The 15,447-nt window shown below is 45.1% G+C and overlaps 1 protein-coding gene across 1 annotated transcript in view; it reads right to left on the bottom strand.

Moving 5' to 3' along the window:
* hs6st1a (heparan sulfate 6-O-sulfotransferase 1a) overlaps positions 1 to 13,694 on the bottom strand; it is a 58,719-nt gene extending 45,025 nt beyond the window's left edge. Inside the window, exon 1 of the mRNA XM_084381860.1 lies at positions 12,805 to 13,694. Within this exon, the coding sequence (XP_084237986.1) occupies positions 12,805 to 13,304 (500 nt within the window). The 5' untranslated portion in view covers positions 13,305 to 13,694. The remainder of the gene's footprint in view (positions 1 to 12,804) is intronic.
* Positions 13,695 to 15,447: the final 1,753 nt, after the last annotated feature.

The raw sequence follows: 15,447 nt of genomic DNA, 5'->3' as shown, positions 1-15,447 counted from the left end.
ACTCCTCGTCCCCTCCCTCTCTTTTAGCGCGGCGCTGAATGGCCCTCTCTCTCTGATGAGTGACTGATGAATGAAGTAGCTCTTTGAAGTCAAGAGTCACAGCAAGGCTGGTCAAGCGTGAAGAGATGCCGGACAAAAGACGGCAGAGAGGGAGAGAGAGAGGAGAAGGGAGAAAGGAAGGAAGGGAGGAGGAAGAGGAGAACAGGGGAAAGAGGTGGTGGGGGGTGTATTCAATGAGGGGAAAACGTCAAACAGCGAACATCCATAAAGTCAGCGAGGGACGGAGACTGAATGCGTGTGGCAGAAAAGAGAGTGTGAGAGAGAGCGTGGTCTGCATTTTTGCATGAGTGCCCCGTGGGTATTTGCATTGAGGCGCCCAACATGCAAAAGGCCAGCATCACGCAAGCGGGAAATAACCCGAGTCAGGACAGAGCGACATCTTTTACTGAAACAGGCCTTCTGGACTACAGGGACGTCCTGGAGGTCTTCGGGTTTTCAGGGGGGCTTAAAAATGCACTCGACTCACCTTTTTGTTTTTGCCCGCGGGACACAGAAGCCAACAGATTGCTTACGGGATGGATTTTTTTGAAACGCTACTCTCACAGTGCACCACCATTTAATCACTTTTGGTGGTTTTCTTGTTGCCTTTGTTGCATTACAGGCATTGTTTTGGTCTGCTGCTGCTTTCTGCAAATGATTAGCCTTTTATTCTTGCGAGCCTGGTGTTTTTCTCTGTTTATATGCGTTTGCCATCTAATTTAAATGTTTTCTTTACTTCAGTCTTGTTCTCTCACTGCCCCTTTGTAAGCAATACGGATATGTCTGCAAATAGGAGATCGGTGTACGTGAGGGTTTGTTTGTCAGTGACTTAAAAGTCAAAGTTAAAGAAAGCTTCAATTAAACAGAAGAATCAACAATTTACTTAGGAAACATTGTTTGGCAGGGTTTCTACACATATTCCAATGCATTTCTCAAGCATTTTCAACCTTACAGCTGTGGTAAATTACATACAATCAAAATGATTATTTCACTGCATCACATTCAATCAGATTGTATCGTGCAACAAACAACCAAAATTCTACAAAGGGGTGACAAATTAAAGGAAAACATAGAAAAAAATCATGGTGTTACCAGTTTGTAGACTTGGCATCCTACATAACCTGGCTGAGCCAATACACAACGCTCAAACAAACCACTTATTATTATTTATCCTAAAATTCAAGGATTTACAGGACCAGTATGAACCCTGGTCTCGGCACACCGTGATCTCGGATATCTTCACAGTGCATAAAAAAAGGCTCCTTTGGTGACGGGGGAGCATTTCTTGAGACTTTTGAGCCATCATCAACAATTTCTTGGCTGTCTAAGAGCGACACCAGCCTCTGAGCCTGGTTTTCTGCAGAGAATATGAAATTTAGATGGCAGCAGTTTGACAGGCAGCCACGCAGAAGGCTGTTTGATAGTCATTGTTTTGGTTCGATTTGTCTAGTAATTGGAAAGGGAAATAATCAGCCAAATTCAATTTTGATGAGCAAAACCCAAAGACTAAATTATTCAAACATTGCAAAACTGTTTATACAGCCTAGATGCTCACTCTTTATCCACCAAAGGCTCAATTAATTGCACTTGGGTACTTTGGTAGGGGGAATTCTGCAAACAGTGCCTTCCATCATAGGGAAAAACAAGGACATAGATCTAAAGTAAATTGAACCTTGCTCAACTTTTGCTGGACCAAAATGCGCTGGATCTGGCAAGATGCTGCATCTGTCAATCAAATACACGCAAGCGTACATTCCTGGTGATTGTCTTTGTAATGTGAGCGCCGTGTTTCTAATGTTTACCTCACAATCGTAGCAACAAAAGATAAAATGACTGCTGTGAGTACTGAGAGTCTCCGAGTACTATAAACTCCTATGCAGTGCTCTGGACTCTGATAAGCCCTCAAACTCATAGATCTGTTCCTCATAATGGACTTACTGGATCTATTTCATGTCTCAAGAGGCACTTGAAACAACACACAGGGGAAGATGTTTTCAGTAAGAATGTCTGCTAACCCCTACAAAGAGACAGATTTCTCACGACCCTGAAAGGTTTGGCCATCTTTAGTGCCGAGGACGTAGTTTGCAGTTACTTTCCTTCATTGCTACAATACAAGAGCATGGCAAAGTCGTACATTTTTCTGAAGTGAACTAGAATGGCAATCAGTAGAGTGCATACCTCGTGCAAGGCCCAAGGTCTTGTGCTCACTCATAGATCCAGCTACCTAAATACGCCTAGTTTTATTCCAAACAAGATCCACTTTTTTACCTGAAAATATTTCCTGGATCCACGCATTTATTCGGCTTCGCATCTCGAGTTAATGTGGTCTTTTCTCCATCCTCCATCCAAGTTTCGTGGAAATCCGTTCAGCACTTTTTGGATAGTCCTGCTGACCAACCAACTAACCAACCAACCAACCAACCAACCAACCAACCAACCAACCATCAAATAAACAAACTGACACACTCATTCATATCATAGATCATTCAGATCATGTTCTTCGTGGTTGAGTGAAGTGTAGAACAAGAGCACTTCAGTTTCCCAATGCACATCTATCTCAAGATCCCCATGTAGGACCTTTTTCCACCAACATGGAACCGGTTTAATTCTGGTTTGCACACCAAACTTTCAACCGTTCTGATCCTTTCAACATTTGGAACCAAAAAAAAAAGAAGCTGGTTCCCGTGTGTAACCACAAAACAGGTTTACCTTGAGCTTAAATGTGAATCAAAGTGGGCTGGTTTTCTAGACAACATCAAGGTTCCAAGAATCAAGAGCAAGAGCTCATTTCATTTGCTTGAAAAAGGTCATCAGTAACTTTCGAGTCTCGCAGCAGTCGTGGGCGACGCAGACATGGTTTCGAGCTTCGACTCATGATGAACAGCATCCTGTCGCGTCTCCAGTGTTTAAGTGTGTATGTGTGAACTTCAGCACATCCATTAGTTGAAGGACAGCGCCCTTGTTGATAACGTTGCCATGTCAACATTACCATATACAGAAAGAAACCACAAACTAGCTGTTCAATCTGACAGACAATCTAAAACCCTCTTGGCTTGGTTTGACCTTCATGAGTGGTTGATGAATGTGCATTAGCCTCTCCATGTGTATCTAGTTTAACACACAGAGGTTTTTTAAATGAAGACACAACACTGAGTCCGGAAAATAAAGTCTGGTCTCAGTGGGACTGGCTTTTCCCTTTCTATTAAACTCTAAACGGTCAATCTATGTGCTCATTAGGACAACCCAGGGCAAAATCTGAAATATTGATATATTTTCCTTTTTCATGCATCAGCCTCCTAAGTGTCACAGCAGTGTATTGTGCATGTTTAGGGAGGCTCCTGAAAATGATCTAATAGATATTTTCTGCAGTATAACATAAAGAATTTTTAAAAAATGGAAGCAGGTGGAGGTTTAGTTTCTTTCTCATGAGACACTCTGACAGACAACACATGGCTGTAGGCAGTCGTATTTCATATTGCGAGGGAACAACTGGTTACAAGAGTACTTCCTAAACTTCTCTCATCAGGTTTCACAGCAGGTTTTTTTTCTTTTCAAAGAAGTTCAGGGGATGAACAGGTTTGAAAGATACACTCGCGTATTCCCTTTGTAATTTGGGAATCGACCCAAGACCACCAGATATTTCTGTCTGAGCACAAGAGGACAAAGCATTCAGAGGCATAAAAAAAAGAGGGCTTCTCCATCCTGCAGCTCCCTCGGGTGAGAGAGAGAGAGAGATAGAGAACAGTACACTCATCCTGTGCTTATCTCAATCTCACATCAGATCAGATCACTGGCGGATAAAAGCACTTCCTGACACATCACTTCCTCTCTCTGGAGGAAGCAGACACGCGCTGGGAACCCAAAACGACAGGATGGTGGCGAGGACGATGAAGAAGTGAAACTTTTTTTTGACAAGAGAGAGGCGGGGGGAGAGAGAACGGGAGTGAAGGGGGGAAAAAAAGAAAGTATAGAGAGAGATAAAGGTGAAACCTACATTCTCATGGCCCAGATCCAAAGAGGAGGAGGAGGAGAGACAAAGAGGTGAAGAGACACTAAGAATAGTATAACTGGATTAGCTTTAACACTGACCTTTATTCAGCAGGGTAACACTCCCTCGCTCTCTCAATTGCTCTCAACTGCCGTTACAGGAGAGGCCTGCCCTACTTCTTAACTGTTAAAATTTGACTCAGCGAAGGATGAGGTGCATATTTATTTAACCCCTGCCTGACCAGACCACATCAGCAGCCATTTTGATTACATTATTAACAATGTCTTAACGGGATGCAATAAAATATGAGTGAAAGCATAACGTAAAGACAACAGTCTGTAGCAAAGTGTATCAATGCATTGGCCAAACCACAACATGTAGACGAATGTCAGCTTCCTGGATAATATTCTCTTTGCATGCTCATGTCTTATCTATCTATGCTCAACTGAAGATGTTCACGCATAAGAAAGGATGATTAATTTGATTTTTTTTTAAAAATAAACTGCTAAATTTCAGGTGCACCGAGAGACATAGAGTGACACCTCTGAAAGTCATAATCACTTTTATTATTACTAAAATTAACAAATTAATTCATAACGTCAGTCATATTAATGAAATATCTTTTCCAAGTGTGCAATTGTGTAATAGCAACACAAAATGACCCTGGGAGGATTTGTTAACTTGACTTGAGCGAGATGCAGCTAAAAGCTCCAGAGAAAGCTGATAAGTGAAGCTTATTTTGTACAAACTTCCCGACCGTCCGTTAAGGCCTAAAATTGAATCACAGAAAATGGTCATGATTTAAATTATGATACCAGCATTGGTCAGACAAATCGGCATGAGCAATAACAGATCAGAAATGGCAGTGGAAGCAACAGAGACGCATTTCATCTGTGGTTTACCAGAGATGCAGTCACACACATCGAATCACAACCACAGACTTGTGAACACAAAATCACACATGCCACGGATTCACACGGCAAACACCCGGACACATGCAACCTCTGCTTGAATGCACAAACGAAGGAAGAGGACAAACACACACACTCACTCTCTCTCTCAGAGAACGTGTGCAGCTTCAAAAAAGGAGCAACTCTGGTGATCTACAGCTCTGCCCTAGAGCGAAGCAGACAAACCAAGTGTAGCAGAACGAAGAATCTCTGCTTTCTCTGTCTTTCCATGAGTGGCATCAGCACTTAAGTTCTTCTGGTGGGACTCTCACGCACACACACACACACACACACACACATACTGAGACAAAAGACACCGGCATGATGGGCAGAAAAATAGAGAGGAATGATGGGAAACAAGACGGGTTAAGGCGTGGAAGGATGCAGACACAACGCCATCATTCATTCTCTTTTTTGTGGATTTGGTAAAAGTTAGCATACTGTGTGTGTGTGTGTGTTTGTGTTTGTGTGTGTGTGTGTGCCCAAACAGGAGACAGTCCCAATCAGTAAAAACTCCTCCCCTTAATTCAAAGAGGCAGTATGGGATTTGCATTTTTCCCACAATTCAATTAACACGCCTGTCAGCCTCTCCTCTCCGTTCACATGCCTCCTTTGGCCATCTCTCCCTCACACACTCATGCAAACACACACACTCACACACACACACATATCGGCTTCATGAAGGAGATGCATTTATTCAAAGACACACAAATGCAGAAAATTGATGCATTTATTTGTTTTTACGAATAAATTCGAGGCACTCCGACCGAGAGACGAGGAGGAGCTCCCGGGCCACATCCTGTCTGGACTTGTCACATTCAGGCGCATGAAAAGACAGAGCTGTTAATGGATGCAGGGTGCAGTCTCACTCTCTCTCTCTCTCTCTCTCTTTCTCTCTGTCCTTCTCTGTCTCAGAAGAAGGGAAGGAGGGGATAAGACAGTGAGTGGCATCAAAGAATAGGGGGTGTTAAAAGAAGAGACAGACACTCGGGGTCGTTAATGTAGCAAGAGACCAGACGATTCAGACAAGGCCAAACCGGATTTAGAAACCAGGAACTGGGATCAGCCACAGACGCACTGACTTTGCCGCGGGGCCGGCTAATGACTTCAGCTAGCCTCTTGTCTGATTAATAGCCTGTAATCCCATTCTCATGGACGGCATACCATAGCACTCTGCAGCACCACTCATTAACCACTATAGAAATGCCCACTAATCAGCCCGTCCCTTTTTAGCTATCAAGGCTAATGCTAGGCTAGGCTAATCAATAGGCGGTAATCCTGTTGGCGGAGCTGCTGCAGCGTGGCGCCCCTCATTACCAGCCATAGAAATGTCTGCTAATCATTCGTCGCACGGTTATTTGTCCACAGGGCCGCAGAATCACTTTGATGGTGATGTTGGTGGTGGTGTGTGTGTGCGTGTGTATATGTGTGTGTGTGTGCGTGTGTGTGTGTGTGTGCGTGTGCGTGTGTGTGTGTGTGTGTGGGGGGTGTTGACATTTGACAGTCGCGACAGAGGGTGGAAGAGACAGAGTGACACAAAGAGTCGCAGAGGCTGTGTAATGATTAAGAAACACATCACTCTCGCTTTTCTCTCCTCGTCTGCCCTCGCCGTCGAGCGAACGGAGAGGCTCTTCTCAACATCGGCGTCATTCAAGTTTTATCAATCAATGAAAAATAAACCCTCTCCGATCTATAACGGCTAATCAATAATGAGGGCTTGCAGGCTTCACAGACCACCAATAGAGACAGTTGGCAGCGGTCATGCGGATCCCACTCCTGTCTTTACAATTCACTGAGGTGAGACAGCTGGGTCAAATCAATGGCTGCAACAGCCTTAAGTCAACTTGACCGGACAGTTTTGCATCCTTGACGGTTTGAATTGAAAATGTTGATGCTGGGATCCTCCTAAAAACCACAAGATTATTTGGACATTTAATGCGATTGCAATTCGATTACAGATCAGTGGGAATGATCATTTTTGCACTGTCTATTGCAAAATGGCTGCAGACGCTCGGTGTCAAAGGGAGTTGAACTTAAGCCCCGTCTATGTGAGTTTGCAGCGAGAGGCCTGACAGAGGCATCCACATACCCTATTGAGCTAAAGTCTCTCAACTCTGAATTGTGAGGCTGGGTTACACGTTACGGTGACCTGAGGCTGAACCTGAGTTGAACTCTTGTAGTTGAGTGGAGGCAGCGATGTAGCTGAGAGGGGCCTGTCAACACTCGCCTCAAGCAACTGAAGAAGAAAACACATAGGGGCCATATCTCACCCTTTTATGTGAGAGATTGCGTGACTGTCCGACATCCTTTCACTATACTGTGAAGGGCGGTGAATAACACTTGAGGAGCCACTCGCTTGACTGCATTATCTGCTGTTTGTGGGGTGAGGTAGTGTTGAATTGTCGGCCATCATATTGTCTGAGTGAGTTATAAACAAAAAGTTGTTTTTTTTAAACAACATAGAAAGCATCTTTATGTACAACAACAGGGGAGAAGAGATAAACTCTTTTAAAATCAAATATAAAAAAATCAAATGTCAGAGCTTTAACCTCAACACAATGAGATATTTGAGAATTAATCATCAGTAATGTGGATATATGACTAAGTGGGTAAAGTCAAGTAATAGAGAAAGTAGAACTGTCTCGTAAGTTCAGAAAATTACATCAAAACCAGGAAAAGACAACACCTACCCCATATCACGATATTACCATATCCAGAATCTAAGATGATACATAGTCTTATATCACGATAACAATAAAATACCGATATATCTCCCAGTCCTACATGACAGGCACTGGTATTAAGTCACCACTGGTAAAACCCAATTAGAGTCTGGTTTCCACTAAGACAAGCAGGCTTAGGTCCCGTAAGTGAAGGCGATTTGAGCCAACAAACAGGCAGGGAATAACTGGCTGGAGGGATGTGGGAATGTTTGTTGGGAATGCTGGAACACGGTGCATTCGCAGGATGAGCGGACGTAACCGGCTTTGGAGCGCCTGGCCGCCAGCGCTTAAACCTAGCTAATCTGATTGGATTAACACCAACCTGCCTGGCAACGCATGAGCGCACGCACGCACACACCCGCACAGACGTGGACGAACACACAGTTGCACTATATGCCAATCAGCCGGGGCTGCCACTGCAGCTTCCTGGAGTTCATCTGGATTCTGGGTTGTGCTGGCTGGCTGGCTCGCTGATGGCACCACGCTGGGCTACCGCGTGCACGCGCATCCGCTCTCACGCCATGCACACACACATACTTACACACAGAGCCATCTTAGAGTGCAGTGATTTGTGCTGTGAATCTGAAACAGACCTATTGAAAGAACAGTAAAGCCCAGTGCTTGACAACCGTGCTAATTGACTAGCCCCCTCCCCAGCAATGAAACTAAACGTTTTCACCCCCCAATCCTTTATCTTTTCAATCACTCCCTGACAGCTCTCCTCTTGTCCCACACTCATCTCATCCTCTTCCTCATATCACTCTTCATCGCCTCCATCTCCCCCCTCCAGCCACCACCCCCCCCCGTCCCCTCTCCCTCATACTCATACATGTAATCATTCATTAGAACCAAGGCAGTTGTCCATTAGGCAAAGCAGCCATTTTGGAAATTGCAGCAAATCTTCCATGAAAAGACATTTCCTCTAATGCGGTGGTCACGCTCGGAGGGAGAGGGAGGGAAAGATGGCAAAGGAGAGAGAGAGAGAAAGACGAGGGGGCAGAGATGGAGAGAGGAGAAAAGAGAAGAGAGGGTGGTGGGGGGGAGAAGAAAAGTGAAGGAGAGAGATAGAGAGCGAGCCCCCCGGCCATAAAGCCAGCAAGCGGAAAGCAAGCCTGCTGTTTGATTAGAGAGTGACACCATCATGGAGGGAGGGAGGGAGGAGAGGACGGGAGGCGAGGGAGGGAAAGTGTTTCGGAGGCGAGCGGAGGGGATGAGGGGGAGGCGGGAGAGAAAGAGATGGAGAGAAAAAACAGGGAGCGATTGGAGAAGGGCCGCGATAGAGGCAGTAAAATTAGCCCCATCACTTTACTTACTAAGACGCTCTATGACACACTAGGATTAAAAACAGACACACACACACACACAGTCATGAGAGCAGGCACACACACACATGCACAGGACAGATGGTATCCTCCATCTGAAAGTGTGGCTCTAATTTGAGTAAAGTGATAGGAACCTCCTTAACCAATTAGAAGGCCCATATCTAAGGCCCTGCATTAGGGGCCGGCGTCTGTTTGTTTCACGCACTCATTAAAAGTGTGTATGCGTGTGTGTGTGTGTGTATTGGTGCGTCCCACGGGATCCGTGAAGAACATTAAAACTGATATAAGAGGTAGGAAATGACAAATCCACTGTGAGTGGCTCTCTGCTGACTCGGCGAGTTCTTTTCTCCCAGAATGCCACTGTTCATCTCGATCTCATCTCATCACCGATCAAAGGCCGACCTGTCTCTCCCGCTACCCACCATTCATCCCGCTTGGCGCTCGCTCACGCTTAATGCGCCTTCCTCTAAAGCTGACACATTTGTCACCAAACCAAACTAAGCCTAATCCATCGTAGCATTTTTTCTTTTTTTTTTTTTTTTTGCATCCCACAATTTATGATATACTGAAGTTGAAAAAAAACCCACCACATTCAATCCAATTTCCTCAATGTCTGGGAAAAAAATAACAAGTTTGGATGCTCTGTTGAGGTAGAAACATTTCTGAAGATACTGTGCAAAACTCAGTGATGCAGACCGGTCTGTGCAATCAATAAATAATACAGCTGAGACAATAGGGGCTTGGAAAAATGCTACAGCATCAATACAAAACAGTTCAATAGCAGCTCTGGACTTTCACAAATGTTTTCCAAGTAAATCACTGTCTCTCATTTAAATGCCAACTGGCGAGCTTACATAGTCATTAGCCAATAAGTTAATTAATTGATAAGATCATCTACAAATATTAATTTTCAATAGTTCAGATAATTAATTGCTTATGTCATGTATTTTGGAAAAATAATGACAATGTGCATCTTTTGGACTGTTAGTCAGGTGAAACGAGCAAATTAAATCTGTCAGCATGCAAACTTGTGATTGGCACTTTTTTTTTGCTATCTTCTTCTATGAAAATAATTGTTCTTGGCTGCCTGAAGCAGAAGCACATACATTTGTTTTTATCATCAAACAGTAGCATTAAGCAACAAGACGGCAAACGTCAATTACAACTTTCAATTCCTGAATCTATTCGTCCGTTCTTGACTTCTTTTCCTCGCGTGTGTTTTTTAAAATTCAGGAGGCGTATTTATGTGCCTGAATCCAGCTGATGGAAATGGTCCTAATTCACATTTTATTTTTGCAGCGCTTGAAACGTTTGTGTAAAATTCACTTGACAGCTGGATGAGAACACAGCTGCAGAGAGACACTGAATCTCAACGCTGGAACTGCTGCTGCTGCTGCGAGGTCAACGATTTTGTAGATGGGCTGTTTCCTCTTTTTTCTACCTCTTTCTGCCTCCCAAACCCTTTTTCTCCACAAAGTGAGCAGGTATGCTGCGTGTCAGACGGGGTAAAAAACTGTAAACCTGTCACACTACTGGCCGGAGCTACAGCACTGTTTATTCTCCGCCACACTGACAATACGCACAGCTGATTTGACAGCTATGCGTACGACGCTGCGCCAAGAAATCCCTCACCGCCGCTCTGTAAACACAGATGATCTTCTTCACACTTTCTCTGGCCTCTGCACCACACAGCTATTGCCCTCAAGACAAATGTCCCTAAACAAGCATTACCACAGTGATACAAGGGAGCCAAACCATGAGGAAGACGAGGACGGACAGAAGCACGAAAAAGGGGAAAGCAAAGCAGACAGAGGAAGGAACAAAACTGAAAATGAAGGGGTGAGATTGTGCTTTCAGTTTCCCCTCAGAGTTCCTCATTGTAGCGATTCACTTCTCTTCCCTGTAGAAGCTGAGCTGTGTGTAATATGGAGCAGCATTGTTTTTCTTCAGGGTGCTATTAAGCTTATGGTCCCTTGTTCCTCCTGTCAGGAGTGATAGGATAGTCGATTATACCAGAGGCAACAGATCCTCTCTGTGCTGCGCTCACACCCATGCATGCATACCTACACCTCTCTCATCCACTCTGCCTTCCTGTCTCTCTCTGCTGCTCCCGCGGCCTCTTCAGGTGCACACACACACACACACAAAAAAATACACACCCATACGAGAAACAGTGCTCACAAAAGTGATGAAAGGCTGTTTATCCTGCATCCACTGTGATATCTCAGCGCGCCATGCAAAATGGCCGGACACGTTATCACCTCTGACCAGGGGAAACCACGGGAGTCAGGACTGACGCCAGCAGCAAATACCAGCGCTAGTGTGTGTGTATTTGTGTGTGCCCCAGCGGTAATAATCACCCGGATTAGAGCGGAGCCAAACCCCCGCAGGGTCCCCCCCCCTCCCGCCTCCCCTCCCCTCCTGCCGGCCCAGCCCAGCCCTGCCCGGCCCTGCCTGCAGCTCTGATCCCCCAGTTTGAGCAGCCATGGGAAGCAGAGCAGCCGGCCTGACATCTCCACCGCGTCTGGCTGCCAGACAGATAGGCAGAGAGGCGAAAAATATCTCTTTCTTTTTAAATACCCACGTTTTTCTAACCCCCCCCCCCCTCTGTCCTTTGTCCTATTGATCATCCACGGACAAAATAAAATAAGGGATAAGCTCAGGCAATACAAAGACACATAACCCATTCAACGAGCATACCCTTTAACCACAAGGGTGCAGTGAAATGGAAGTTGATATAGCCATCAATATGTCTGGGTGAGGGATGCAATATGTTGGCAACAACAATGGGGAGGCGCGCAGAAAAAAAATGGGTTATAACTTAATAAGAATGCGCATCGTGTCTGGATACCTCCCAGTCAATGTGAGGGATTATTACTGAGTGGAAATGTTGCCTGGATGTATTACACTCCCCCGCCAGAAATAAATTCAGCCGGATCTCAGCGTGCGATTGTGTGGGAGGGCACCCTGATACCGGCACCTATCAACAATTGTCACAAGGCGCCGTTGAACCCCTGTGGCATCTGTGACAGCGCAGTGTTGAAATGTCAATCAACATTTGTCTCTCAGCATCTAGCATCAACCCGGCGTTTCAGGAGGATGCACACGATCCTTGCACTTCTTCTTCTTCTTCTAGTCGAAACCACAACACAGCCCCGGCAAACGAGGAGCAACGCCTTTCGATTTGGGATAACGTACCGACCGATTACATCCATCAGCATCCACGAATGTGCTCCTGTCATTCAGCCACAACACCCTTAAATCACCTCCTCTGTCATGTGGCGGTGTCACTATTACTTTTTTGTGTGTGTGTGTGTGTGTGTGTGGCATGGATTCAAAACCAAATACAGCTGCGCACTCATGTAAAGTTTTGATATTTTGTGTGAAGAGATGCTTTAAAACATTTTCACCCTTAGATTAGGCCCATTATAATTGCCTCTCCAGAGGGCTGCTGCATTAAACCGCCTGCATTAGAGGCTGTTTTGTAAACCAAGAAGCAGGACTGTCAAGAGCGTAAAAGAAAAGTGTGAATAATTTGGGGGTTTTGTAAGCAGTCTGATGTAGACTGCTGCAGAGATAACGCTCAAAGTGACCTTATTGTAGACTCCTCTCCTGTGGCAGCAACATGACATGTAATAAAAACAGTAATCTAATTAAAAGTTTCAGATCATTTAATTTAAAATGTGTCAGAAAGTCATGACAGGCTCCCAGGTGTCACCTGCAGGTCACAACCTCACACTCCTGCCTGAGCCTTAAATCAAATATCTTTGTTTTTTCCTCACCTTTGATTCTTCTGCTTGTTCTCCTTCTTGTTGAGGACCCCCGGCACACAGTTGGTGAGCTCGGTCCAGTCGGCGTGCAAGCCGCAGCTCCAGCCGGTGGAGAACCGGGAGAAGAGCCAGGTCTCCTTGCGGTTCGGCCGGTAGCAGGTACACTTCTTCTGGCCCGGTCTGCAGTCGCAGGGGACCTCCAGGCGGACATTCTGGACCAGGTGCCTCCCGAAGGTAGTCCCGCCGGTCTTCTGGATGTGCAAAAACACGATCACGTCCTCCCCTTTGATTTGGAAATCGATCGTCCTCTCCAGGTCCCTCACGGGGAAGTAGTATTTCTTAACGTAGTGGGGGTCCGGAGTCGGGAAGATGTCCCCCTCGTCCTCCTCCGTGAAATACCCGTGCGGGGAGCCGAAATTGATCACCCCGGGAGCCACGTACTGATAGAGGATCAGCATGAAACACACGGATCCGACGACGATCAACAAGAATTTGCTGCTCCTCTCGACCATGTTCCTTCCAAGTGCGGGTCCCGCAGTACGCTACCATTTCCCAGTCAAGCCGACAACAGGGAGCAGGGCGCTCGGCTCCGGCATTCTCGCTCTCTCGCCCTCCCCCTCTCTCCTCCAAGAAGAAGAAGAAGAAGAAGAAGGAGAAAAAAAAAAAAAAAGGGGACTCGTTTTTCCTCCGAGGGGGCTCAAGAGTGGCTCATTCCGCTGCGAGACGACCGGCGAAGTTGGTGCATCGTTCAACCCCTCGAGGACTGTTCAACACCGTGAAAGACGCATTGTAACTCGCCGAGAAGCGACCCCCGGTTAGACACGACCCTCCCCCGGTGTACTTTACTTTGGTGTTCCCGTCCGCACAACAGGCTCACTGCATCACCGTGTAGTTATGTACCCAAGATGCAGCGCGACTCCTACCTTTTCAACCTCTCTCTCTCTCCCTCTCTCTCTCTCCGAAAACAGAGTGAAAGGGAGAGTCGCTTTTAATTTATTGGTTGACGCGTAACGACCACGTCATACGCAAGTGACCAATAGCCACAGGCCAGATAAATGATGACCCCCCCACAGATTGAAGCTTATAACAGATATTTTTCTGAATGCACTCACCTTCTCACGTGTCATGAATAAAAAAGTATTCTTCAGTTAGCCTACTTTCGCTTTTAAAGGGTAACTTCACCAGTTTTGCACATTAAAGTGTGTTTGCTGCTCGAGTCCAAACAAGAACCGAAAAAGTAGATCACATCACTCCAGGTCTTAGATCTTCACTTCCTGTCTGTCAAAGGATAGATTTCTAAATCCTGCTGTTGGTTTATAAAGCACTGAATGGCTTAGGGTCGTCAGGTACAGGTCTGGCTTTCAGCCCCGAGAGTCAAAGCTAAAAAACATGGAGGAGCAGCGTTCAGTTATTATGCGCCACACATCTGGAACAAACTCCCAGAAAACTGCAGGTCCGCTCCGACTCTCACCTCTTTTTAAATCGAGGCTGAAGACCTTTTCTGTTTGCTACTGCCTCTCGCTGAAGCAATTTCAAGGCTTTGAACTGCACTGTGACTTTTATTTTCCAGTCTTGTCTCTTTTAAATCTTTACTGTTTGAGCCTACTTTCCTATTTCTTAACTTGTTTTAATGTTTTGTTTCTTGATTTCCTCCTACTTTGTTTTTAATGTATTTTAAATGCAATTTTTAATGTCCTTTAATGTAATTTTTATGGCCCCGTAAAGCACTTTGAGTCGTCTGAATTGTGCATAACAAATACATATTGCCTACAGCATATGTGAAAAAAGAAAAATATCATCTGCATGTAATCTTTAGATAGATGAAGTGGACGTCATGGGACCTTGTCTCAGAAAAAATAAGTATAGCAGTGAACGGAGAGAGAGAAATCATTTCTTGTACACATACGATGTTTGTCATAAAACCACGTAATGTAAAATATGTAATTAAAGACTACGCAGCCAACAGTCGCGTTAGTGGCATTGCCTGGTTGAAAGCTCACCAAAACCTGTAACTTAAACCTTGTAGAGCTGCTCCTGTATATTAGCTTGCTCAGAAAACTAAAGAAACTCACCTTTCACATAACTGCTGCCGTCAATATGACAGATATATTCTGATTTTTATCTTATTTAGTACCTTTTCTGTTCCAGGTTGGCGGCCATGTTGGCGTTGGTGACGGTTATATCGCTGGTTCGGCTGTATCCATTTTGATCATTTGTTTTGTCTGTCCAACAGTGTCATAGGAATTAAATGTAAGACCAGTGGACTGCTTTTCAAGACCTTCTGCCTACATTACCCACGATGCAATTTAGCCACTGAGTGACATCATTGGAGGCAGTTTATTAGACTACATGCAGCTTCCTCTGGAGCCACAAAAACCTCTATACTACTTTTCTCACATATGCAGCAGGAATCCCCAAAACCTGTAAACACACTTAAATGTGTAAAATTGGTGGAGTTGCCCTTTAAGAGCAAATGTATATGTCTGTACTCGACTACATCTCACATGGAAATATTGTATTTTTGAATTACAATCATGTAATAGCTGTAGTTACTAGTTATTTTGCCTCGATAATGCATTGCCAGAGGCAAGGCTGGATTATGCTGTTGCCCAAGGCCCTTTGTGTCCCTGCAGGCTGCGGGATGTTTTTCTGGCA

The sequence above is a fragment of the Pagrus pagrus genome (assembly GCF_965226575.1).
Source record: "Pagrus pagrus genome assembly, chromosome: 18".
Classification (NCBI taxonomy): domain Eukaryota; kingdom Metazoa; phylum Chordata; class Actinopteri; order Spariformes; family Sparidae; genus Pagrus; species Pagrus pagrus.
Note: the sequence above shows the minus strand (reverse complement) of the source record. Positions and strands in the feature narration are given on the sequence as shown.